Below are 26,980 nucleotides of genomic sequence, written 5' to 3'. Positions count from 1 at the left end.
GGTCTTTCTCATGTCTCTATGGGATTGAAGCTTCTTGGGATAAAATACGTATTATCTCAGTATATATCCATAGTAGACGCAAGGATATGCATATTAGACTCAAGTATAAAACAACCAAAAGGATGGAATCTAGAAGAGATTTAAGCAGCTTCTCAAAAAGAGGGAACAAGATTTCAGAGGAGACAGGGGTTTGGGCTGTTTGATGATTTCTGCACTCTATCTGTATGCTAATTGGGACATTATAGAATCGATAGTTTGGGATGAATATGCTTATATGGTTTAGGAGGAATCCTTTCTTGCCCAAATACTTATTTGCTGTCACTATGTAGTTCTTATTAGTTTTACTGTTCAGTGAAGCAACGTGCTAGGCTCTGGAGATACAGACATCGATAGTCAAGTGTTTTTGTCTCCATGGCATTTCAAGTCTAGTGGAAGAGATATTCATGCAGACAAATAAAGTGCAATGTGGTAGTGTACACTAAGATGGATAAGGAAAAAAGTGGCACAGAAAAGGCAGTAATTAACTGGAGGGGCAAGGGGAGAATCGGAGGCTTCTAAGAGGCTCATTCTGAAAATCAAGTTCAAAGAACTGGGTAAGGTGCTTTATAGGGAAAGAGAAAAAATATGTACAAGTGTGGAGAAGCTTAAAGGATGGGCATATATGCTGTTTTGAGGGGAAGTAAAAGTTGGGTTGCAGGAGAGAAGCTGCCGGTAAGTCGGTAGAAGGAGGAGGAACAGAGTATGTAGTCGTGTACTCCATGGTAAGAAGATTAATAGTCAAAGAATACTATGTGTGTGTGTGGGGGGGGTGGGGTGAAGTAGTCAAGCTGTTTTTCAGAAAGTTCTGTTTGATGACAGGATGTATGAGGGGTTGAAGGAAGACCACGTTATTGACCAGGGTAGCATTTCGAAATCGTTCAGATGGAAAATGACAGGGGCTTTAGTGAGAATGGAGAGAAGAGGAGAGATTTTAGAGAGATTTTTTTTTTTAAAGTTCTGATGAGTTAGAGAAGACCACTGCCTGCCTTAGGGGAAGAAACTGGGAAGTCAGGCGATGGCAATAGGGGAGGTTTCGCCTCCTCCTATTGACTTTAATCATGGCCTTGTAAGGGAAAAGCTTGGTAGTAGAACGGATGGAAACAAGACAAGGGCATGGGTAAAGATTCAGTATGTTTGCATTGCTGCGGAAAAGCACTGGTAGGGAGGGCGACTTTTATTACGAGCTGATCCCTAACCTAGGGCCTCTGTTGTCAGTTTCCTTGAGAGGAGAGAATTCTGTCCACCAAGTTCAATACCGGGAGATGAATTCTTGTCTGAAAGCCGATGATCTGGACGTGCTGACTGCCTCAGGTCTGTGGGTTCTTTGAGGGTTCTTTGAGGGTCTGTAGCCCTGGGGTTCAGACGGGTAGCTACAATTACAGTGGAGGCATTCCACTGTGCACAGCAGGGAAAGGAATCTCGAACATGGAATAGGAAGTTATGATGCACAAGGAAGAGAGGCAGAAATGAACGACAGATTACTCTTGGAGAACATAAGAATTGCAACCATGTGATCTGGCTTAGAGATCTATGATTATGTCTGATGGAGGGACAGGGAACCATGCAAGAAGCATATTATGACTTGGACCTCATTTTCTTGAAACAGAAACTAATCTTCTAAAGGGTGGTTTCACTCGTCACGTCTCTCATAATTTCTTGCCTTCTTACCTCCTGCTGCTTTCCTTTCTCTTACTTGCTATTTACTATATTTCCCCCTAAAAGTCTGAAAGCTTAAAATTTCTGTATCTTTATCCTATAGAAGCCATCACTATTCACAGGATTACTCTGATTTCCCATTACATGATTCTTCTTTCTTTTGTCCTCCAACTTCTGCTTAGCGACAGTGCATGAATTCTGTCTCTGGGCAGCAGAATTCTGCTGGGTTGGAAGAAATCTCTCAACACCCACTTTCTCCACAAACGCTCAACACCTTCTCAGTATTCCTTACCATCTGACAAGGGCCCACCTCACTTCTTCAATCCCAGGGACTTGGTATTTGCTGCAACTGTGTCAGGAAAACATGTACAAGGCCTGGGAAAGACTTTCTGTGCCCCTTAAATCACACTTGGTTGCCTTCCTAATTGTGGGCAATGTGTTTAGATGTTCAAAGAGCTGCTAAGGCACTTGAGGGGAGGTCTGATTTATTTCCCAGTAATTATTTTCTTCCTTTCAGAAAATCCCAATGAGTCAGATGATTTTAGTGATGCTGGGCTAATTTCTGTGTCTAAATCTCTTCCTGTTTCTGGATGATTAAGAAGACCATTCTGAGGTGCACTGAAAAGGAAAACGGGAATTATAACCCAGGGAGGTGAGTGAGGAGAATTTATTCAATGTTGTTCAAAACAGGTACATTTTTTTTTTTGAAAGTTGAGAACTCCTCTGGTATTAGGAAAAAAGAATATATATACACATGTTTCCATATATATTAATATATATGTATATCCACTTTCAGAATATATAACAGCTCTTTACAGATGTGACTCATTTTTTTTATGTTTATTTCTGAGACAGAGACAGAGCACGAGTGGGGGAGGGGCAGAGAGAGAGGGAAACAGAGAATCAGAAGCAGGCTCCAGGCTCTGAGCTGTCAGCACAGAGCCTGACACAGGGCTCGAACTCACAAACCATGAGGTCATGACCTGAGCCGAAGTCGGTCACTCAACTGACTGAGCCACCCAGGCGCCCCGATGTGACTCTTGGCCAACTCTTAGTTGTATATTCTAAGCAATAACAGTGGTAGATCATAGAGCTAAGGAAGAACTGTGTAAATTAGTATGAAAAAAATCTTTTCAAGATATTATAAGGGTCATTTGAGGAAAGAGAAAAGACTTATGTCAACACTTGTATAATGTTATGTTATGGTAAAGGTAGTATACGATGCCTGTAAGAATACAGAAAGTTTTCCTAAGAAAGTTTGAGATTCTGAGGAAGATGTGATATTCAAGGGAAATATCAGATGATTGAAAGATAGACAACTTTAGGGCAAGGACATAGCATGTACAAAATATGGAGGCATAAAAAAGAACCACATCTTTGGGGAACAATAAGAAGTTTTTCCTTCCAAAATATGTATTGAACAGGGGCATCTGGCTGGCTCATTCGGTAGAGCATGCAACTCTTGATCTCAGGGTTGTTAGTTTGTGCCCCACGTTCGGTGTAGAGATTACTTAAAAATAAAAATCTTGAAAAACATATGTATCGAACGTGTTTATGGTGACAAATGGTGTTCTGAGCACTGAAGACACATAACTAAAAGATACTGTTGACAAAGGCACGATCGTTTAATGCAAATCTTGCAGTCTACCTGAGAGAGAGGAAGTGGTGAGAATCAAAGCAGAAAGGTTGCGTAGACCCTTATAATGGGCGGCTTTGCCTGCTCCTGTTAGGGAGGCAGTGAACTTTGAAAAATGAAGCTGGGACAAGACACAATCGGGTTTACATTTTATAATTTACTTTTCATGCAGGAAGTGTAACAAGGGAAAAGAGTGAATAGACAAGAAATTTGTTAAGTTATACATCACAAAGAAAAATGGTGAAATGAGATAGTGCAGATATTTTCTATCTTTAAAAAAACTATTTTGGGGGGACTATACATTTAGAAATTATATATAGCAAAAGTATGGTTTTGTTGTGGAAATAAATACAGACTGAGACACAGGATTAAAGTCGGAACTCTTAAAAGTATAAAAATGTAAAGTGTCAAATCATTTATGTACATATATACACATAGAAGCTAATAAATTATATATAGCATTAAAAGGATAAATATATATACAGTAAAACCTTGGATTGCAAGTTACTTGTTCTGCGAGTGTTCCGCAAGACGAGCAAACATTTCTAATAAGTTTTAACTTGATAAACAAGCGATGTCTTGCAATGAGTAGTACGCGATGCCCAAAGTCACATGGTCACAATGAGCCAATGGTTCATGAAATTCACTTTGATCTACGAGTGCTTTGGATTACAAGCATGTTTCTAGAACGAATTATGATTGCAAACCAAGGTGTTACTATATATATATATATATATATATATATATATATAGTATATATTGTATACATATAGACAGAGAGAGAGAGAGTAGATAGATAGATCTATCTATATACATATATCTTAACAATTGTTAAAGGATAGCATGTGATAGATCACTCGGCAAAGCTATGAAAACACAACTCACACAGAATGAATTTCGAGTGACACCTAGACATTTACAAATGCTCTAATTCACCAGTATGTCTGGGAGGTTCCAATTACAATTAACACTGAGATATCACTTTATATAAAACAGACCACCAAAAATTTAAAACAGTGCCAATATCGCTGGTGGGAATACAGAGAAAATTTTAGACACTGCTATTGGAAATGAGAGGTGTGGTAGCTTTTGCCGAAAGCAACCTAAAAAATGTCTCTTAATCATTTTTTAAACGCTTCACATCCTTTCATACAGAACTTCTCCCACTGAGAACTTCATCCATGCAGATAAAGAGCTCACATATAATGATTCCTTCCCACAGCATTGTTAGTAATGGCAAAAAGCTGGAAAAAGTGAATGACAGTGACGCAGTGGCTGGAAAATTATGGTGCAGCCAGTTGAAAAAGGAAAAATCACCCACAAACGTGCAATATCATTCCATTTATGTGCTCATGTTATCAAATATAATTAAATATGTTTACATCTATAAGATTACATGTGTGTGTATATATGTGTAGAGAAACATTAAAATCTAATAACATTATTAGATTAAGACTACAAATGCCTTTTGATTTATAATCTTGAACATAGGAATATTATTCTGATGTAATGAATAATCATTAAACTACTTTTTCCTTAAAGTGTAATCACTGCTGAAGCACTGTTTCAGAATTACATGGGGATGCTTGTAAAAATGGTATTTTGGTATACATCATAGTTTTATGAAAAAGGCATCATTCTTGGGCCCACTGAAGTTTGCAGATCACTGCATTTAAGTTTTCTGTTCAGGAAAGTAGCATGCTGTTTAATACATGTGAGTTTGTGTGTGTGTGTGTGTGTGTGTGTGTGTGTGTGTGTTTTGTGCACACACACATGCGTGTGGTAATAGAACACATTAGATTACATTATAATGGAATTCCTTACAAGTGTGTATGAAGAGGAAAATAACAGTTTTTCCATGTATGGCTTTTGTTCAGCCTTTAAGACACCTTGATGAAGAAGACCTGAACTACTGAATAGAGGAAGAATCCCCCTCGTCCACTGAAGATTACAGTACATTCCTGTATCTCCTCGTATCCCAAAGAAGGCTGCTGAATTTGTAAAAATTAAATTGGTGAATGTAACTATTCAAAGCTGTTTTTAAGACTGTCAAAGGGATTAAATAAAAAGGAATATTGCTAATTTGAATTTGTCTTAACTTCCTGGTCTTGATTTTATGAATTTCTGAGTAGGCTTTCTGATTTTTTGAGGGGTTTGATAAATGTAACGTGATGTCTTTTCATTTGAAGATGTTTTCATTTGCATATATGTTTTTTCTAGTTTGGTTTAAATAACAATTTTCTTCTTATTACCAAATCAAAACAAATTTGTTTTCCTTTAGTTTTTTTTTCAAATTTTTATTTAAATTGTAGTTAGTTAACATACAGTGTAATATTGATTTCAGAAGTAGAATTCAGTGATTCATCATTTACACATAATTCCCTTTCTCTTTTTTTCCCCCTTCCCATATGTTCATCTGTTTTGTTTCCTAAATTCCACATATGAGTGGAATCATATTCTATTTGTCTTTCTCTATTGACTTATTTCACTTAGCATAATACACTCTAGTTCCATCCACATCGTTGTAAATGGCAAGATTTCATTCCTTTTGATGGCTGAGTAATATTCCATTGTCTATAGATACCACATCTTCTTTATTCATCAGTCAAATGATACTTGGGCTCTCTTCATAGTTTGGCTATTGTTAATAACGCTGCTATAAACATTTGGGTGCATGTACCCCTTCAAATCAGTATTTTTGTATCATTTGGGTAAATACCTATTAGTGCAATTGCTGGGTCATAGGGTGCTTTTATTGTTAACTTTTTGAGGAAACTTTGTACTGTTTTCCAGAGTGGGTGCACCAGTTTGGATTCCCACCAGCAGTGCAAGAAGGTTCCCCTTTCTCCACATCCTTGTTAATACCTGTTGTGTCTTGTGTTGTTAATGTTAGCCATCCTGACAGGTGCGAGGTGGTACCTCACTGTGGTTTTTTATTTGCATTTCCCTGATGATGAGTGATGTTGAGCATCTTTTTACATGTTTATCGGTAATATGTACGTCTTTAGAGAAATACCTGCTCTGCCCATTTTTAATTGGATTATTTGGTTTTTGAGTGTTGAATTTGGTAAGTTCTTTATAGATTATGGATTCTAACCCTTTATCAGATATGTCATTTGCAAATATCTTCTCCCATTCCATAGTCTGCTTTTTAGTTTTGTAGATTACTTCCTTCACTGTGTGGAAGATTTTTATCTTCATGACGTGCCAATAGTTCATTTTTGCTTTTGTTTCCCTTGCCTTCAGTGATGTGTCTAATAAGAAGTTGCTGTGGCCAAGGTCAAAAGGGGTGCTGCCTGTGTTCTCCTCTAGGATTTTGATGGTTTCCTGTCTTACATTTACGTCTTTCATCCATTTTGAATTTATTTTTGTGTCTTGTGTGAGAAAGTGGTCCAGTTTTATTCTTCTGCATGTTTCTGTCCAGTTTTCCCAGTATAATTTACTGAAGAGACTGTCTTTTTTCCATTGGATATTCTTCCCTGCTTTTTTGAAGATGATTTGGCCATATAGTTGTGAGTCCCTATCTGGATTTTCTATTCTGTTCCATTGATCCATGTGTCTGTTTTTGTGCCAGTACCATACTGTCTTGATGACTACAGCTTTGTTATATAGCTTGAAGTCCAGAATTGTGATGCCTCCAGCTTTGTTTTTCTTTTTCAGGATTTCTTTGGCTATTTGGGGTCTTTTGTGGTTCCATACAAATTTTGGGATTGTTTGTTCTAGCTCTGTGAAAAATTCTGGTGGTATTTTGATAGGTATTGCATTAAATATGTAGATTGTTTTGGGCAGTATAGACATTTTAACAATATTTGCCCTTCCAATCCATGAGCATGGAATGTTTTCCATTTCTTTGTGTCCTCTTTAATTTGTTTTATAAGTATTCTTTAATTTTTGGAGTGAAGATCTTTTCTTTCTTTGGTTAGGTTTATTCCTAAGTATATTATTGTTTTTATAAATGGGATCAATTCCTTGCTTTCTCTTTCTGCTGCTTCATTATTGGTGTATAGAAATGCAACAGATTTTTGTACATTGATTTTATATCCTGAGACTTTGCTGATTTCATGTGTTAGTTCTTAGCTCTTTTTCTAAGAAAGGGAAAGTTAATGATTATTGAAAGGTTAATAATACATTGTTATCTCTACAAGACATGAATCTTATTGGTTCCTAATTGGTTCCCAATATGTAATTCTGGTCCCCGATAAAATATGCACAAGGGGCGCCTGGGTGGCGCAGTCGGTTAAGCGTCCGACTTCAGCCAGGTCACGATCTCGCGGTCCGTGAGTTCGAGCCCCGCGTCGGGCTCTGGGCTGATGGCTCGGAGCCTGGAGCCTGTTTCAGATTCTGTGTCTCCCTCTCTCTCTGCCCCTCCCCCGTTCATGCTCTGTCTCTCTCTGTCCCAAAAATAAAGAAAAAAAAAAAAAGAAGCGGCTTCATTAAAAAAAAAAAAAGAAATTTTTATATATATATATATATATATATACACACATATAAATGTATATATCTATGTCAAATTATAGTATACACTTGTAGGAGCCCCACCTATGTAATAATTAACGTAAATATTTATGTACATATTTTAGAATAATATATAATACAAAAAGAGTTTCTCCCTATATTTAGATTTATTTTACCAAAATTATGTATGAGACATCAGTTGTTAAAACACCTCCTTAGGGGCACTCGGGTGGCTCAGTCAGTTAAGTGTCTGACTTCAGCTCAGGTCATGATCTCACAGTTCGTGAGTTCGAGCCCCACGTGGAGCTCTGTGCTGACAGCTCAGAGCCTGGAGCCTGCTTCGGATTCTGTGTCTCCCTCTCTCTCTGCCCCTCCCCCACTCGGATTCTGTCTCTCTCTCAACAATAAGTAAACATTAAAAAAAAATTAAAACAAAACACCTCCTTATTAATACACTAGTAGGAGGTAAATGAAAATTGAGATTGTGCTTTCAGAATTATTGCAATTGTTTGAGAGAGTATTAATAGTAATGTGTCCTGCCCCCTTTGTTGCTCAACATATCCCTGGATGGTGAAATTCTACTCCATGTAGGAGTAGTTAGCACGTGGTACTTACTATGTACCAGGGACTGCTTTAAATGTTTCACATTAGGTAACAACTTAATCCTCACAATAATCTGACAAGGTTACATACTTTTTAATACGCATTTTAGATTTGGGAAAACTGAAGGACAGAGCAGTTAAATGACTTGCCTAAAGATATGCAACTAATAAGTGACAGGGCTGAAATTTGAGGCCGAGTACTTTGGTTCTTGAGGCCATGCTTTTAACCATCATATGATATATACTGACTTTCAAAGTGAAATTTAGTTTATATGGAGTGAAGACATTTCCAACTTTCATAGTCTTATACCCACTTACATGTAATTTGTGATACTATTTGAGAGAACCTAGATACTTTGATGAAACAGGGCAAGAATAGAGTCTGGTCACCTCAACAGAAAAGAGGACCAAATCTATATTACCAAAAGTTTTGCCTATGTCTCTCTGCTCCAAGTCTAACTTTCTTGAGAGTCTCAAATGTTCTCATCTTTCATGTCTATATTACTTGGCCACTTAAATCACCTTAAAAAATAATAATCTTTAAATTTTAAAAGCAGCAAGAGAAAAGAAAGAAGTTATATACAAAGGAAATCCCACAAGGCTACCAGCTGATTTTTCAGCACAAAGTTTGCAGGCCAGAAGGTACTGGCATGATATGTTCAAAGAGAGGAAAGAAAAAACCTGCAGCCAAGAATACTCTATTCAGAAAAGCTATCATTCAGAACAGAAGGAGAAATAAAGTTTCCCAGACAAACAAAAGCTAAAAGAATTCATCACCACTAAACTAGCCCCACAAGAAATGTTAAAGGACACTCTTTCAGCGGAAAAGAAAGACCACAAGTAGGAAAAAGTAGTAAAGTTAAGTATATCTATAAAAATCAGTCGAGAGATTCACAAAATAAAATGATGCGAAGTATGACAAAATATACCTAAAACATGGTGGGGAGAGAAGTAGAGAATAAATTCAAACTTAAGCGACCATCAACTTAACATAGACTGCTATATGCATACGATGCTATATACAAACTGAGTCGTAACCACAAATCAAAAACCACTAACAGATATGCAAAAAATAAAGAGAAAGGAATCCAAGTATATCATTAAAGAAAGCCAGCAAACCGTAATAGAAGAGAGCAAGAGGAGAAAGAAACAGAGAAGAACTACAAAAACAACCACAAAACAAGTAACCAATGGTGATAAGTACATACATACCTATCAATAATTACTTTGAATGTAGATGGGACTAAATGCTCCAATCAAAAGGCATAGGGTGACCGAATGATTTAAAAAAAAACAAGCCACATCCATATGCTGCCTACAAGAGAGTCATTTCAGACCTAGTGACACGTGCTGATTGCAAGTGAAAGGGTAGAAAAGCATTTATCATGCAAATAAAAGTGAAAAGAAAGCTGAGGCGGCAATACTTATATTGTACAAAATAGACTTTAAAACAGACTGTAACATGAGAGAAAGAGGAACACTCTACAATCACAAATGGACAGTCCAACAAGAAGATATAACAATTGTAAGTATTTATGCACCTGACATGAGAGCAATCAAATACATAAAGCAGCTAATAACAAACATAAAGGAAATAATCGATAGTAATACAATAACAGTAGGGGATTTTAACACCCCACTTACATCAGTGAACAGATCATCTAAACAGAAAATCAACAAGGAAACAATGACTTTGACATTGGGTCAAGATGGATTTAACAGACATATTCAGAACAACCCATCCCCCAAACAGTAGAATACACGTTATTTTCAAGTGTACATGGAACATTATCCAGAATAGATCACATATCAGTCCACAAAACAAGTCTCAGAAAATTAAAAAAGATTGAAGTCATACCATGCATCTTTTTTGACCACAATGCCATAAAACTAGAAATCAACCGCAAGAAAAAATCTGGAAAGACCACAAACACATGGAGGTCAAATAACATGCTACTACACAACAAATGGGTAAGCCAAGAAATCAAAGAGGAAATAAAAAATACATGGAAACAGATAAAAATGAAAACAAAGTAGTTAAAAATCTTTGGGAAGCAGCAGGAAGAAAATAATAAAGCACAGAGCAGAAAGAAATGAAATAGAAACTAAAAAAAACAAAAAACAATAGAACAGATCAATGAAAACAGGAGCTAGTTCTTTGAAAAGATCAACAAAATTGATTAAACCTTTTGCCAGACTCATCATCAAAAAATACACCCAAAAACAGAGAGGACTCAAATTAAATCAGAGCTGAAAACAAACAAACAAACAAACAAAAAACAATGCCACAGAAATATAAAAGATAATAAGAGAATATTATGAAAAAATATATGACAACAAACTGGACAATTTAGAAATGAATCAATTTCTAGAAACATATAACCTCCCAAAACTGAATCAAGAAGAAATAGAAAATTTGAACAGACCAACTACCAGCAATGAAGTTGAGTCAGCAATCAAAAAACTCCCAGGAAACAAAAATCCAAGACCAGATGGCTTCACAAGTGAATTCCACCAAACATTTAAAGAGTAAATACCTATTCTTCTCAAATTCTTCCAAAACATAGAAGATAAAGGAATATTTCCAAATTCATCCTTTGAGGCCAGCATTATCCTGACACCAAAACCAGATAAAGAAAACACACACACACACACACACACACACACACACACACACACACAAACACACACACACACAAGAGAACTGTGGGCCAATATCTCTGATGAACATAGATGCAAAAATCCTCAACAAAATATTAGCAAGCCAAATCTAACAATACGTTAAAAGAATAATTTGTCACAATCGAGTGGGACTTTTTTTATGGGATGCAAGCATGGTTCAATATTTACAAATCAACGTGATATATCACACCAATAAGAGAAAGAATAAAAATCAGATAATCATCTCAATAGATACAGAAAAAAACATTTGACAAAGAAAAATATCCATTCATAATAAAAAAAAACCCTCATCAAAGTAGGTTTATAGAGAATATATATCAACATAATAAAATGTTATTTTTCATGATAATATATGTAAACCCACAGCTAACATCATACACAATGGTGAAAAACTGAGAGCTTTTCTCTTAAGATCAGGAACAAGACAAGGACGTACACCCTCGCCATTTTTATTCAACATAGTACTGGAAGTCCTAGCCACAGCATCATATAAGGAAAAGAAATAAAAGTCATCCAAATTGGTGAGGAAGGAATAAAACTTTCACTATTTGCAGATAATATGATACTATACACAGAAAACCCTAAAGACTCTACAAAAAAAGATACTAGAACTGATACATGAATTCATCAAGGTTGCAGGATACAAAATCATACAGAAATCTGTTGTGTTCTACACACTAATAATAAAGTAGCAGAAAGAGAAATTAAGAAACGATCCCATTTACAATTACACCAATAATAATTACACCAATAATAAAGGGGCACCTGGGTACCTCAGTCGGTTAAGCATCCAACTCTTTATCTTGGCTCAGGTCACGATCTCACAGTTCATGAAATCAAGCCCTGTGTTGAGCTCTGCACTGTGTGGTGCAAAGTCTGTGTGGGATTCTCTCTCCCTCTCCCTCTGTCCCTTCCCACCATTCACTCACACTCTCTAAGTAAATAAAGAAATAAACTTAAAAAAAATAATAAAATACCTAGGAATAAACTAAGGAAGTGGAAGACCTGTACTCTGAAAACTATAAGACATTGATGAAGGAAATTGAAGATGATACAAAGAAATGGAATCCTCATGGATTGGAGGAACAAATACTGCTCAGGTGTCCATACTACCTACAGCAATCCATACGTTCAAGGCAATCCCTATCAAAATACCACAGGTGTTTTTTATAGAGCTAGAACAAATAATCTTAAAATTTGTATGGGACCACAAAAGACCCCAAATAGCCAAAGCAATCTTTAAAAGAAGAACTAAACTGGAGGTATCACAATCCCAGATTTCAGGATATACTACAAAGCTATAGTAATCCAAACAGTATGATCCCAGCACACACAAAAAAAGAGACCTATAGATCAATGGAACAGAATAGAGAGTCCAGAAATAAACCCACAATTATTTGGTCAATCGATCTTTGCCAAAGGAGGCAAGAATATGCAATGAGAAAAGTGTAGTCTCTTCAACAAATGGAATTGGGAAAACTGGAAGGCTACATGCAAAAGGATGGAACTGGACTACTATCTTACACCATACAGAAAAATAAATCCAAACCGGATTAAAGACCTACCATGTGATGTCTGAAGCCATAAAAATCCTGGAAGAGAACACAGGCAGTAATTTCTTTGACTTGACTGTAACAACATTTGTCTACATATGTCTCCTGAGGCAAGGGAAACAAAAGCAAAAATGTACTATTGGGACTACATTAAAATAAAAAGCTTCTACAAAGCAAAGGAAATAAGAAAACTAAAAGGCAACGTACTTAATGGGAGTATATTTGCAAATGACATATCTGATAAGGGTTAGTGTCCAAAATATTTATTTTAGTAATGTTTATTTATTTATTTGAGAGAGAGAGAGAGCAAGTGCGAGAGGAGCAGAGAGAGAGGGAGAGAAAGAATCCCAAGCAGGCTCCCCACTGTCAGCACAGAGCCCAAGGTGAGTCTCAATCTCACAAACCATGAGATCATGACCTGAGCCAAATCAAGAGTTGGAAGTTTAACTGACTGAGCTACCCAGGTGCCCCAGTATCTAAAATATTTAAAGTACTTATACAACTCAACACACACACACACAGACGCAAATAATCCAATTAAAAATGGGCAGAAGACATGAACAGACATTTTTCCAAAGAAGACATCCAGATGGCCAACAGACACATGAAAAGATGCTCAACATCACTCATCATCAGGGAAATTAAAACCAAAACCACAAGGAGATATCACCTCACACCTGTCAGAATGGCTAAAATCAAAAACACAAGACACAACTAGTGTTGGCAAGGATGTGGACAAAAGAAACCCTCGTGCACCGTTGGTGGGAGTGCAAGCTGTTGCAGCCACTATGGAAGACAATATGGAGGTTCCTCAAAAAATTAAAAATAGAATTACTATATGATTCAGCAATTCCACTACTGGGTATTTACCCAAAGAATAGGGAAACATAAATTCAAAAAGATGCACGCACCCCTATGTTTATTGCAGGACTATATACTATAGGCAAACTAAGGAAGCAGCCCAAGTGTCTATCGATAGATCAATGAATAAAGAAGAGCTCTCTCTCTCTCTCTCTCTCTCTCTCTCTCTCTCTTCCTGACACACACACACACAGAGTGGAATTTTAGTCATAAAAAATGAAATCTTGCCACTTGCAACCACATGGATGGATCTAGAAGTTATAATGATGAATGAAATAAGTTAGTTAGAGAAAGAAAAGTACCACACGATTTCACTCATATGTGGAATTTATGAAACAAAAAAAGTGAGCAAAGAAAAAAAGAGTCAAACCAAAAAACAGATTCTTAACTATAGAGAACAAAATGGTGGTTAGCAGAGGGAAGATGAGGCAAGGGATAGGTGAGGTAGGTGAAAGGGGATGAAGAGTACATTTATCATGTGGGCACTAAGGAATGTATAGAATTGTTGAATTACTCTGTTATACGCCTGAAAGTAATAAAACATTGTACATTAACTATACCGGTATTTAGAAAATAAGAAGTGAGTCACCTTATTCATCCTGAAATACCAAGGGGATACATGATATATACATGTCATTGCAGGGGATGTAACCCTTGATTATTTGGTTGAGGTGGTGTTTATTGGATTTCTCCACTCTATTATTCTCCCTTTCCCCTAGTTTATTCTTTGGAATTAACTTGGTGGTAATTAATGATGGTAATTATTTCTATCAAGTTTTGTTTGAGGAATTTTAAAACTTTCTCCTTTAGTTTTGAAAAATATTTTCACTGTGCCCTGTAGTTCTGGGTTGATAGGTTAGTTTCTTTCATTCAGATCTTAATAGATGTCATTTTCACTGTCTTTATGAAGCATCATCTTGATAAGAAGTCTACTATAATGATTTCTCATTCCTCTCTATGTCATGTGACTTTTTTCCTCTGGTTGACTTCAACTTTCTCATCCTCTCTCTCTCTTTCTTTCTCAATTGAACATAGTACACTCTGTGTGTGTGTACCTCTCATCTCGTTTGGTGTTCTTTAAGTATGTTGGACCTGTGGTTTGGGGTCTATCATTAATTCTTGACCGTCATTTTTTCTGCCCCATTCCATCACCATTTTCCTCCTGGCATTCCAATTACAAGTATGTGGCACTGTTACGTATTGTTTCACAGCTCTCGTATGTCCTGTTCTGTCTTTGTTCAGTCTTTGCTGTAGATTCTTCCTCAGATTCTTCCCAATTATGTTCTTCAAGTAACCATGACTTGTGTAATCTCCTTCTCTTGTGTGTGGGCTGGGCCTCATGACTTACTTCTAATGAATAAAATACAGCAAAAAATGCTGAGATGTCCCTTTGAAGATTACGTTATAAATGACTGTGATTCCATCTTTCTGGTAGTCTCTCTTGCTGCAAGAGTTCATGCTCTCTCTGCTCTATGGAGAGGTCAATATGGCAAGGAACTGAATGAAGCCTCTGTCTCAGTCAGCAAGAAACAGTGTCCCTCAAATGCAATATCCCATAACACACTGGATCCTGCCGACAACCTTATTAGTGACTATATATTCAGCTTGGGATGCCATAACAAAATACGACAGGTTGGGTGACTTAAACAACTGGAATTTATTTTCTCAAAGTTCAGGAGACTAGAAGTCCATGATCAAGGTGTTGGCAGATCTGGTGTGTCGTGAGAGATCTTCCTGGCTTGCAGACGGTTGGTTACCTTCTCGTCAAGTTCTCACACGGCCTTTCCTCTGTCTGCATGCAGAAGGAGAGCTCTCTGGTGTCTTCTCGTCTTCATATAAGGACGCCAATCCTATTGGTTTGGGGTCCCACCCTTATAACCTCATTTAACCTTAATTACCTCCCTGAAGGCCCCATCTCCAAGTGCAGTCACATTGTGGGTTAGAGCTTCAGCCTACAAATTTGGGGACGATGCAATTCAGGCCATAACAGTGACCCAGTGACCATGGCAGCAGATCTTTCCTCAGTCAAATCTCGAAGTGAAATTATGGCCTCAGCTGTAGCCTGATTCCTTAAAGCGGAATATCCAGCCACTGCCAAAAGAGAAGGTTATCACATTCATTGTGCCTGCTCACTGTGAAGGTGAGAAAGAGACGCAAACATTTATAGTAGGAATTGCTTACTGCCAAATGTCTGAGGGAGGGAACTTTGGAGACTGGCAATGGAGGAAGGCCAAAACAGAAGCAGGTTTGCTGTGGAGGTAAGTGTCCATACGTACATTTTGTCAGAGCATAGCCGCAACCAGGTTTTCATTGTTCTATGTTTTTAGTTCTCGCTCCTGTGAGATCAAAGCTCACACATTTACCAGCAATAGTTTGCTCTGCATTGTGTCAGCAAGAAAATGTCAAAGAAGTGAAAATGGTTCCAGTCATCCTGCATTTTGAAAATTTCAGGAAGTTGTGGCTGAGAAACTAGGTACCAGACCCAGTTTCAGTACCTCCCCCCCCCCCCACCCTTTTTACCCTCCATTGTCTCAATCATATGACCTTGTGCTGGATAGTAAATTATATTTCCCCAATGCTTGTTTTATGTCCCACTTTCCCAGAAAAAGTTCTTCCTGTTTGTCTTCTGTTTCTGACTTGGCCATTTACCTCTGTTCTGAGAAGAGAAAAAGAGACAGTGTCAGAGGTATAACTGGCTCATACCTAGTGAGTACTGAAATTTAATTGGACTCCTTAATAACACATTTGACGTTAATTGCAGCATAATTTTATTTAACCTTTGTTTTGTGATCTGCTAAGTATCTAGGTTGACAAGGAAGGGACAAGGAAGGACAAAGCTTTTGAATTTAATAATGAACATTTATAAGAGCTAAGGTACTTATCTGAAGTCTTTATTCTCTTATATCTCATTTTAATTTCTGTACGTTAGCTTCATTTTTATTAATCCACCTCCTCCATATAGAAGTATGGTATGAAAAATCCTGACAAGTACCCTGATGGACTTGTTGACTTTTCCTTGGACCTATCACTATAATCAGGAAGATGTGGGTTTATCAGATGTGAACAATAACTATTAACAGATAAAACATGAGGAAGAAGAGGACATTTTCCCAAAGAAGCAGAATAGGATGTATAAGCCCATTAAAATATACAACAATCAGGGGCGCCTGGGTGGCTCAGTCGGTTAAGCATCCGACTTCGGCTCAGGTCATGATCTCGCGGTCCGTGAGTTCGAGCCCCACGCCGGGCTCTGTGCTCACAGCTCAGAGCCTGGAGCCTGTTCCAGATTCTGTGTCTCCCTCTCTCTGACCCTCCCCTGTTCATGCTCTGTCTCTCTGTCTCAAAAATAAATAAACGTTAAAAAAATAAATAAATAAATAAATAAATAAATAAATAAAATAAAATATACAACAATCACTGTGAGCTAAGAAACTACTTCTACTGGTTTCCACCAAATGTTTGAAATCATTTAAATTGATGTTTTCCCATTGGTAACAAATATTGTCAGTTGTCTTCTTTGAAGTGGCAGGCCTATTTTGTTTACTTTTGAGAAATTTTTTGCCAAATACCCAGGTTTGAATAAACAAAGTTTGCCAGTTGTTCTTTCTAATAAAATCGTATTCCATGAAAATAGTTGCTGGTTCAGTTCACAATAATCACACAAGTGCATTTTGTCAAGACAACTGTCATTCATTAATTCAACTGTGATATATAGAATAATAAAAAGAAGTATACAAGCAGCAAAATTGAAAAAACAAATAAGTTGATGTTTTCCCAACTCATTGGGTGACTAAACTTTATTTTATTTCACATAACCATTAACATTAAAAATCTAATTTTCCAGGGTGCCTGAGTGGCTCAGTGAGTTTAGCCTCTGACTCTTGACTTCGGCTCAGGGCATGAGCTCATGGTTCACGAGTTCAATCCCCGCATTGGGCTGCTACTTGGGATCCTCCCTCTTTCTCTGCCCCTCCCGCACTCGTACTGTCTCTGTCTCTCCCAAAATAAATAAAAACTTTTAAAAAATATCTAATCTTCAAGGACTCAATTTTAAACATTCTCGCAGATTATAGAATATTTTCAAATGTGTTTATCCATGCTCATGTTGACATCAGCAAAAGTTTCATAGAAAATCCGACTGCGAGGGGCGCCTGGGAAGTTCGGTGGGTTAAGCGTTCCGACTAGGTCTTGGCTAGGTCATGACGTAGAGGTTCGTGAGTTCAAGCCCTGCATTGGGCTCTTCGGTGACAGTGTGGGGCCTGCTTCAGATTCTCTCTCCTCCCACCCCCCACGGTCCCTCCCCTGCCCGTGCTGTCTCCCTCTCTCAACATAAAATAAATAAACTTCTAAAAAGAAAGACAGAAAATCCAGCTGTGAGTTATGTCATTTCCATCTGAGTCCTTTAGCACACACAGTAATATGTGTGCCAAAGTAAACAAATCTGGCCACATGTTTTACCTTTTAAGTAAAAACCACATAAATCTTTTAGTGCAAAATATGGACCTTTTTGAAAGTTTAGGGTCATAGTTTATAGTTCCCCTTACTCTGTGGGACCTACCAGGCAGATTTTTGCTGCCCCACATCCTGATGTGACAAGGAAGGAACAGGGGAAACATGACCTCAGCTTTTACAATGACTTCTTCTTTCAAGTACCAGTAACTTAATCTTAGGGTCTCCTTTCCAAACAGACCTGTTTTCACATCATTAGCCCACCTCCGAGGCATGTATGAGAGGATCCGGGAATTCTTTCTTAAGACTTGGAAAGAGATAGTCTCACAATAAGGCAAAGCTCTTGACATGTTGATAAGGGTTTGCTTTTATTTTGCTCTGCCATTGGGAAGAGAGTGGGTATGGTAGGAGGATGTCTGTCAACAGATAGATATCAATATTATACAGTAAGGATGAAAATAGAGAGGAAATGAGAAACAAAAAATCTTGGAATTTTGGTGGCACTTTGTGCGGCAGCAATAACGGAGGCAGAATACGAATCCAAAAAAAAAGGGAAAATCATGAACGAAGTCAACAAAAACAAATGATAAAAGCCATGGATTAGAAGTCAGACAAGAATATAGGGGCGCCTGGGTGGCTCAGTCAGTTAAGCATCTGACATCAGCTCAGGTCATCATCTCACTGTTCTTGAGTTCAAGCCCCACATAGGGCGCTGTGCTGACAGCTCAGAGCCTGGAGCCTGCTTCGGATTCTATGTCTCCTTCTCTCTCTCTACCCCTCCCTCACTCACACTTTCTCTCTCTCTCTCTCTCTCTCTCTCTCTCTCTCTCAAAAATGAATAACCATTAAAAAAATGTAGAAGTCAGACAAAGATATGAAGTTGTAAAAATGGCAATAAGGTGTACATGAGAAACACACATTTATTGTTACCAAATGCTAGGTACTGTAGTAAATGCTTTACATCATTCAATTTAATTCTCACAAGCCACCTGAGAGGTAGGTATTATTGTCTCCATTGCTAAAGCGAAAATAAGCATTTAAAGGCTAATTGATTTATGTCAGTTCATATAGTAAATTCTAAAATGTAATTTAAACCCAGGGCCAGCTGTGTCCAAACTCTTGATCTTTCTGCTATAACTTTTAGTAAAGAAGAGAAATGAAAAGAAATTGCAACGAGGGAAACAAAGAACAAGTCTTTAATGGACTCGAAAGAGCAAGAATGGACAAAGGAAAATACGGCTAGGAGATATTTCAGAGCACATATGAAATAGTGATAACCTTTAAACTTACACTTCATGGACATTTGGTGGAAATGAGGATGGCAAAGGGTCACGGGCTGGAAAAGGCTGTTTGCCCTGAGACAGGAGGCCTAGACAAGTGTTAGGACTTTTGAAGATGCCCTGATACTTCTTTGTGACTATTTTGCTTATGACTGAAGACCAGCAAATTTCTAGAAAATCAGCTGAATGTCTGACTTAAAAAAAAAAAAAAAGACTTCTTTGGGGTGCCTGGATGGCTCAGTCGGTTAAGCGACCAACTCTTGATTTCGGCTCAGGTCATGATCTCGCTGTTCATGAGTTCCAGCCCTGCATCAGGCTCGCACACTGACAGTGCAGAGCCTGCTTGGGATTCTCTCTCTCTCCCTTTCTCTCTAATCTCCCCCACTTTGTTCTCTCTCTCTCTCTCTCTCTCTCTCAAAATAAATAAATAAACTTAAAAGAGAATACATAAACAATTTTAAAAAAGACTTTTTTTTTTTACTACGACTTGCTATAGTTCAAGAACCACAGCTAGCTCATATCTAGCAAAGTCAACTTAATGAATTACAGCTCTTCATTATTCGTGTGAGTTCCTTAAAGGATTACGGTTATTTAACCTTTAACCTGCCGCATGCCATGTACTTAATTAGAAAATGAACAAGAAAGTTGAAAATGTTGAATTTGGCAGGATGGCATTAGGTAGGTAGAGGGTCACAAGTTTTGGTAACAATACTTTAATAGTCGTCTCTCTTCTGTCGTGTTCATTACTGTTCTATTTGTTCAGCTTCTCGTCCATTCTCGCGTGTGTTGGTGTCAACTTACTAAGTCTCCTTATCTAATGTTGTGTATTACCCTTATGAATCTACATCTATTTCTGTAAATCCCTATGATTAATTTTCTCATACGCTCTTAAAATAATCTTTCTAAAATGCTAATTTTATGTAGCATACCCTGATTAAATGTTACCAACAATAGCCGAATTATGGAAAGAGCCCAAAGGTCCATCAACTGACGAATGGATAAAGAAGATGTGGTTTATATGCAATAGAATACTACTTGGCGACCAAACGAATGAAATACTGCCATTTGCAGCAATGTGGATGGAACTAGAGGGTATTGTGCTAAGCAAAATAAATCAGTCAGAGAGAGACAGATAGTCATGTTTTCACTCATCTGTGGAATTTGAGAAAGGGAGGCAAACCATAAGAGACTCTTAAACACAGAGAACAAACTGAAGGCTACTGGAGGGGAGGTGGGGGGGGGGGGCTGGGCTAAATGAGCGATGGGCATTAAGGAGGGCACTTGTTGGGATGAGGACTGGGTGTCCTATATAAGAGATGAATCACTGGATTCTACTCCTAAAGCCAAGACTGCAATGTAGGTTAACTCAGTTGACTTTAAATTAAAAAATAAAATAAAATAAAATAAAATAAATAAAATAAAATAAAATAAAATAAAATAAAATAAAATAAAATAAAAAAAAAATAAAATAAAATATTTGAAGTCTCCAAATGACTCTCGGAATAAGTTCTTGCTCTTCCCTATTTCAATTCATTCTTTTCCCACACATGGATGTAAACGTTACGAGTTGCAGAACTGAGAATAAGCTGCAAAGGGAGAGAAGAGTGAGGAAGGTGACAGAGTCTGTAGGTGAAATAGTGAGATGCTTCTTTGAGATACAATTGACGTATCATGTAAGTTTAAGGTGTACAACGGCAGAGTTGATACAATTATTTATGGCTAAATTATTCACGGCTAAAGATCTACTCTCTTCCCAGCTTTCAAATACTTAGCACAGTATTAACTGTAATTACCATGCTGTAAGTTAGACCCCCTAAATTTATTCATCTGAAAAAAATCAGAAAGAAAGAGAAGAAAGAAGGACAGAAGGAGGGAAAGGAGGGAGGGAGGAAGGGAGAGAAAGAGAGAAAGAAAAAGAAAGAAAGGAGGGAGGGAAAAAAAGGGAAAATGGAAGAAAAAACAGCAGCTATTATGGGGCACCTGGGGGGTGCAGTAGTTTGAGTGTCAGACTCTTTTATCTTGTCTCAGGTCATGATCTCACGATCTGTGGGGTGGAAGCCTGCATCAGGCTCTGTGCTGACAGCTCTCTGTCTCCCTCGAAAATAAAAATAAAAAAAAAAAAGAGAGAGAGAGAGACAACAGTAATTAAATTAAAAATAAATAGTGAGATGATGGGTATTGAGGAGGGCACCTTTTGGGATGAGCACTGGGTGTTGTATGGAAACAAATTTGACAATAAATTTCATATATTGAAAAAATAAATAAATAAAAAAAATAAATAGTGAGATACTGGCAAAGTGGGTGGCTTTGGTAAATAATCATGACCCCAACCAGCGGTTATCAGTACAGTGGACCACAAAGGTCGGGTGGCTTGTACATTTCAGTCAGAAGCCACCCAGTACGATGCAGGGAAGAACCTTTTTTCATCGCTCTTTTCCCATAACAAAGCACCAAATCTGGTACATACCTCATTCTCAACAAATGAGCAATGAATTAACAAAGTGGGGTGATAAAATCAGATAGAAAAGCATGATAAAAGAAAGAAAGAAAAAACCTGGGGAGAAGGTAGACCAAAGAGTCGAGAGGTAAAAATAAGTAGCCCTGAAATACTGATTAAACCACCTCCAGAAGCCTCAATATAGATTCGGACACATATGCAAACTTTTAATGTCACATGCTAAAATATCCTGATGCAAACCATGTGGTGGCTTTCCATCACAAACAAGATCTAAGCCTGTGACATTTTCGTAGGATAGAAGAAGTTTTGTGCCCTTTCCTTTGGAAGAATAGTTCTTTACTGTTTTGGGTTTAAATCACTGAAGTCATCTAACGTATACCAGAGAGGCATGGATTTCCATCTTGCTATATTTTGTTTCTTCAGATTTTGGCAGATGCTGCGCTCAACAGAATCTCTTGTCCGTGTGGTAATTTACATCCTGCTATTGAATTCCTGTTTTCACTTCTGAGTTCTATGGGATAACTACTTCCTGGGCCTACACTTCCTCACCCCGCCTTCCCCCTAATCACCACCCAAAACAATTATTTTGAGGTCAATAGAACATGTGAAAATAATTTCGGAAGTCTCATTGAAAAAATATGCATATTTAAGCATAATGTATTTTTAAAATTAGAAAAAGTTAATAAAGCAAATATAGAAATCAAAGAGAATAAACATGGTAAAGAAAACATACCTAATTTTAACACCAAGAGAAAAACACACCTACGACTTTGAAAAACAATTTTTAATATATCTCTATATTAATATATAATATTATAAAGAAAATTAGTATTATACTATGCTACGGGTTATTACCTGTAGATTTCTTTAACATATCTATTACAACATATATTCACTTATGATACAAAATTGTATTGGCTGTGTATGTTTCCATCACTTGGAAATAATTCAAATAGATTTAGATAAGACCCTATGAGTGAGTATTGAAGTGGTGTAATTAAGTTTTATATTGTAATTACTTTAAGAATTTTGTAAGTTGTGTTTTATAAATCTGATATATTTCTTTTCTGTATTTTTCATATTTTTGATAATTTTAATTAATGCCAAAGTTGTAGACTGGTATTTTGTTTTATCTTTTTATTTTTTTAAGTTTATTTATTTATTGCGACAGAGAGAGCAGGGGAGTGGCAGAGAGAGAAGGAGAGAGAATCCCAAGCAGGCTCTGCCCTGACACGGGGCTCAAACCCATGAGCCGTGAGATCATGACCTGAGCCGAAATCAAGAGTTGGACACTTAACCGACTGAGCCACCCAGGCACCCCTGAGTGTTATTTTATCATTTTAAATTAACCTCTTAAATCTTATTGAAACTGAATTATAGTATTCAAATGCTTATTTATTTTTATTAATTGCTTAGTTTCTTCATGCATTTTTAATATTTAGGTCTTACATTAGAATAGTATGAGATCTTTATATTTATTTCAAAATAGTATTGCTTCTTGTCATATGTGTTGCAAGTGTTTTCACTAATTTATTTGCTTTTAAAAATGCTTTAAATTTCTTTCTGCTTAATATAAGATTTTATTAGACAAAAATGTTCATCACATATACACAATTTATTAATCCAAACGTACACAAACCCATCATTCAATCAGGAAACTGAATCTTTAGCAATCTCTTTTTTTCTGTTTTCTTCCTCTTTTCCATATATCTGCCACCACCTCCAAAGGTGACTTCTATTCTGAGTTGTGTGTTTCTTATTACCTTGCTTTTAATACAATATATATAGATACAGTGTAATATATATAACAAATTGTTTAGTTTTGCCTGTTTTTAAGCTTTATAAAATATCAAACTGCATTTAGTGTTCTGAGATTACTTTTCTTGTTCAGTGTTATGTTTTTAAACTCCATCTCTGCCAATGCAAAAGCTGTAGTTTAGCCTTCATTCATATAAAATATACATATTTTTAAGCAGTTTTTTTAAAGTTCATTTCTTTATTTTGGGGGGGGGCAGAGAGAGGGGGAGAATCTTAAGCAGTCTCTTTTTTTTTAATTTTTTAATGCTTATTCATTTTTGAGAGACAGACAGAGACAGAGTGTGAGTGGGGAAAGGGCAGAGGGAGACACAGCATCTGAAGCAGGCTCCAGGCTCTGAGCTGTCAGCACAGGGCCTAACGTGGGGCTCAAATTCACAAACTGTGAGCTCAAGACCCGAGCTGAAGTCCGACGCTTAGCTGACTGAGCCATCCAGGCACCCCTTAAGCAGTCTTTTAAGCAGAATCCACTCTGAGCACGGAGCCCATCGTGGGGCTGGATCCCACAACCCTGGGATCATGACCTGAGCCCAAATCAAGAGTCAGATGCTCAACCGAGTCACTCAGATGCCCCCCAAGTTAGATTTTTTAATGCGTGAAAAATGATACTGTTTTAATTTCATTTTTTTCAAGTAAGTATCAATTTTCTTCACCCAATTTATTGTACAGATTTCTTTTCGTGTTTTTTTAATTTTCAAATATCCATTTTCTTTTTTTTTTAATTTATTGTCAAATTGGTTTCCATACAACACCCAGTGCTCATCCCAAAAGGTGCCCTCCTCAATACCCATCACCCACCCTACCCTACCTCCCACCCCCCATCAACCCTCAGTTTGTTCTCAGTTTTTAAGAGTCTCTTATGTTTTGGCTCTCTCCCACTCTAACCTCTTTTTTTTTTTTTCCTTCCCCTCCCCCATGGGTTTCTGTTAAGTTTCTCAGGATCCACTTAAGAGTGAACACATATGGTATCTGTCTTTCTCTGTATGGCTTATTTCACTTAGCGTCACACTCTCCAGTTCCATCCACGTTGCTACAAAAGGCCATATTTCATTCTTTCTCATTGCCACGTAGTACTCCATTGTGTATATAAACCACAATTTCTTTATCCATTCATCAGTTGATGGACATTTAGGCTTTTTCCACAATTTGGCTATTGTTGAGGGTGCTGCTATAAACATTGGGGTACAAGAGCCCCTATGCATCAGTACTCCTGTATCCCTTGGGTAAATTCCTAGCAGTGCTACTGCTGGGTCATAGGGTAGGTCTATTTTTAATTTTTTGAGGAACCTCCACACTGTTTTCCAGAGCGGCTACACCAGTTTGCATTCCCACCAACAGTGCAAGAGGGTTCCCATTTCTCCACATCCTCTCCAGCGTCTATAGTCTCCTGATTTGTTCATTTTGGCCACTCCGACTGGCGTGAGGTGATATCTGAGTGTGGTTTTGATTTGTATTTCCCTGATGAGGAGCAACGTTGAGCATCTTTTCATGTGCCTGTTGGCCATCCAGATGTCTTCTTTAGAGAAGTGTCTATTCATGTTTTCTGCCCATTTCTTCACTGGATTATTTGTTTTTCGGGCGTGGAGTTTGGTGAGCTCTTTATAGATTTTGGATACTAGCCCTTTGTCCGATATGTCATTTGAAAATATATTTTCCCATTCTGTTGGTTGCCTTTTAGTTTTGTTGGTTGTTTCCTTTGCTGTGCAGAAGCTTTTTATCTTCATGAGGTCCCAGTAGTTCATTTTTGCTTTTAATTCCCTTGCCTTTGGGGATGTGTCAAGTAAGAAATTGCTACAGCTGAGGTCAGAGAGGTCTTTTCCTGCTTTCTCCTCTAGGGTTTTGATGGTTTCCTGTCTCACATTCAGGTCCTTTATCCATTTTGAGTTTATTTCTGTGAATGGTGTGAGAAAGTGGTCTAGTTTCAACCTTCTGCATGTTGCTGTCCAGTTCTCCCAGCACCATTTGTTAAAGAGACTGTCTTTTTTCCATTGGATGTTCTTTCCTGCTTTGTCAAAGATGAGTTGGCCATACGTTTGTGGGTCTAGTTCTGGGGTTTCTATTCTATTCCATTGGTCTATGTGCCTGTTTTTGTGCCAATACCATGCTGTCTTGATGATTACAGCTTTGTAGTAGAGGCTAAAGTCTGGGATTGTGATGCCTCCTGCTTTGGTCTTCTTCTTCAAAATTACTTTGGCTATTCGGGGCCTTTTGTGGTTCCATATGAATTTTAGGATTGCTTGTTCTAGCTTTGAGAAGAATGCTGGTGCAATTTTGATTGGGATTGCATTGAATGTGTAGATAGCTTTGGGTAGTATTGACATTTTGACAATATTTATTCTTCCAATCCATGAGCATGGAATGTTTTTCCATTTCTTTATATCTTCTTCAATTTCCTTCATAAGCTTTCTATAGTTTTCAGCATACAGATCTTTTACATCTTTGGTTAGATTTATCCCTGGGTATTTTATGCTTCTTGGTGCAATTGTGAATGGGATCAGTTTCTTTATTTGTCTTTCTGTTGCTTCATTATTAGTGTATAAGAATGCAACTGATTTCTGTACATTGATTTTGTATCCTGCAACTTTGCTAAATTCATGTATCAGTTCTAGCAGACTTTTGGTGGAGTCTGTCGTATTTTCCATGTATAATATCATGTCATCTGCAAAAAGTGAAAGCTTAGCTTCATCTTTGCCAATTTTGATGCCTTTGATTTCCTTTTGTTGTCTGATTGCTGATGCTAGAACTTTCAACACTATGTTAAACAACAGCGGTGAGAGTGGACATCCCTGTCATGTTCCTGATCTCAGGGAGAAAGCTCTCAGTTTTTCCCCATTGAGGATGATATTAGCTGTGGGCTTTTCATAAATGGCTTTTATGATCTTTAAGTATGTTCCTTCTATCCCAACTTTCTGAAGGGTTTTTATTAAGAAAGGATGCTGAATTTTATCAAATGCTTTTTATGTATCGATTGACAGCATCATATGGTTCTTATCTTTTCTTTTATTAATGTGATGTATCACGTTGATTGATTTGTGAATGTTGAACCAGCCCTGCATCCCAGGAATGAATCCCACTTGATCATGGTGAATAATTCTTTTTATATGCCATTGAATTCGATTTGCTAGTATCTTATTAAGAATTTTTGCATCCATATTCATCAGGGATATTGGCCTGTAGTTCTCTTTTTTTACTGGGTCTCTGTCTGGTTTAGGAATCAAAGTAATACAGGCTTCATAGAATGAGTCTGGAAGTTTTCCTTCCCTTTCTATTGTTTGGAATAGCTTGAGAAGGATAGGTATTATCTCTGCTTTAAACGTCTGGTAGAACTCTCCTGGGAAGCCATCTGGTCCTGGACTCTTATTTGTTTGGAGATTTTTGATAACTGATTCAATTTCTTCGCTGGTTATGGGTCTGTTCAAGCTTTCCATTTCCTCCTGATTGAGTTTTGGAAGAGTGTGGGTGTTTAGGAATTTGTCCATTTCTTCCAGGTTGTC

General features: G+C 37.4%; 1 protein-coding gene across 1 annotated transcript in view; it reads left to right on the top strand.

The window, feature by feature from the left end:
• CD163 (CD163 molecule) overlaps nucleotides 1–5,419 on the top strand; it is a 29,283-nt gene extending 23,864 nt beyond the window's left edge. Inside the window, 4 exon segments of the mRNA XM_060658501.3 lie at nucleotides 1,255–1,350; nucleotides 2,213–2,284; nucleotides 2,287–2,347; nucleotides 5,209–5,419. Coding sequence (XP_060514484.3) covers nucleotides 1,255–1,350; nucleotides 2,213–2,284; nucleotides 2,287–2,347; nucleotides 5,209–5,215 — 236 coding nt within the window. The 3' untranslated portion in view covers nucleotides 5,216–5,419.
• Nucleotides 5,420–26,980: the final 21,561 nt, after the last annotated feature.

This window comes from Panthera onca, chromosome B4 (genome assembly GCF_046562875.1).
Source record: "Panthera onca isolate mPanOnc1 chromosome B4, mPanOnc1 haplotype 2, whole genome shotgun sequence".
Classification (NCBI taxonomy): Eukaryota; Metazoa; Chordata; class Mammalia; order Carnivora; family Felidae; genus Panthera; species Panthera onca.
Note: the sequence above shows the minus strand (reverse complement) of the source record. Positions and strands in the feature narration are given on the sequence as shown.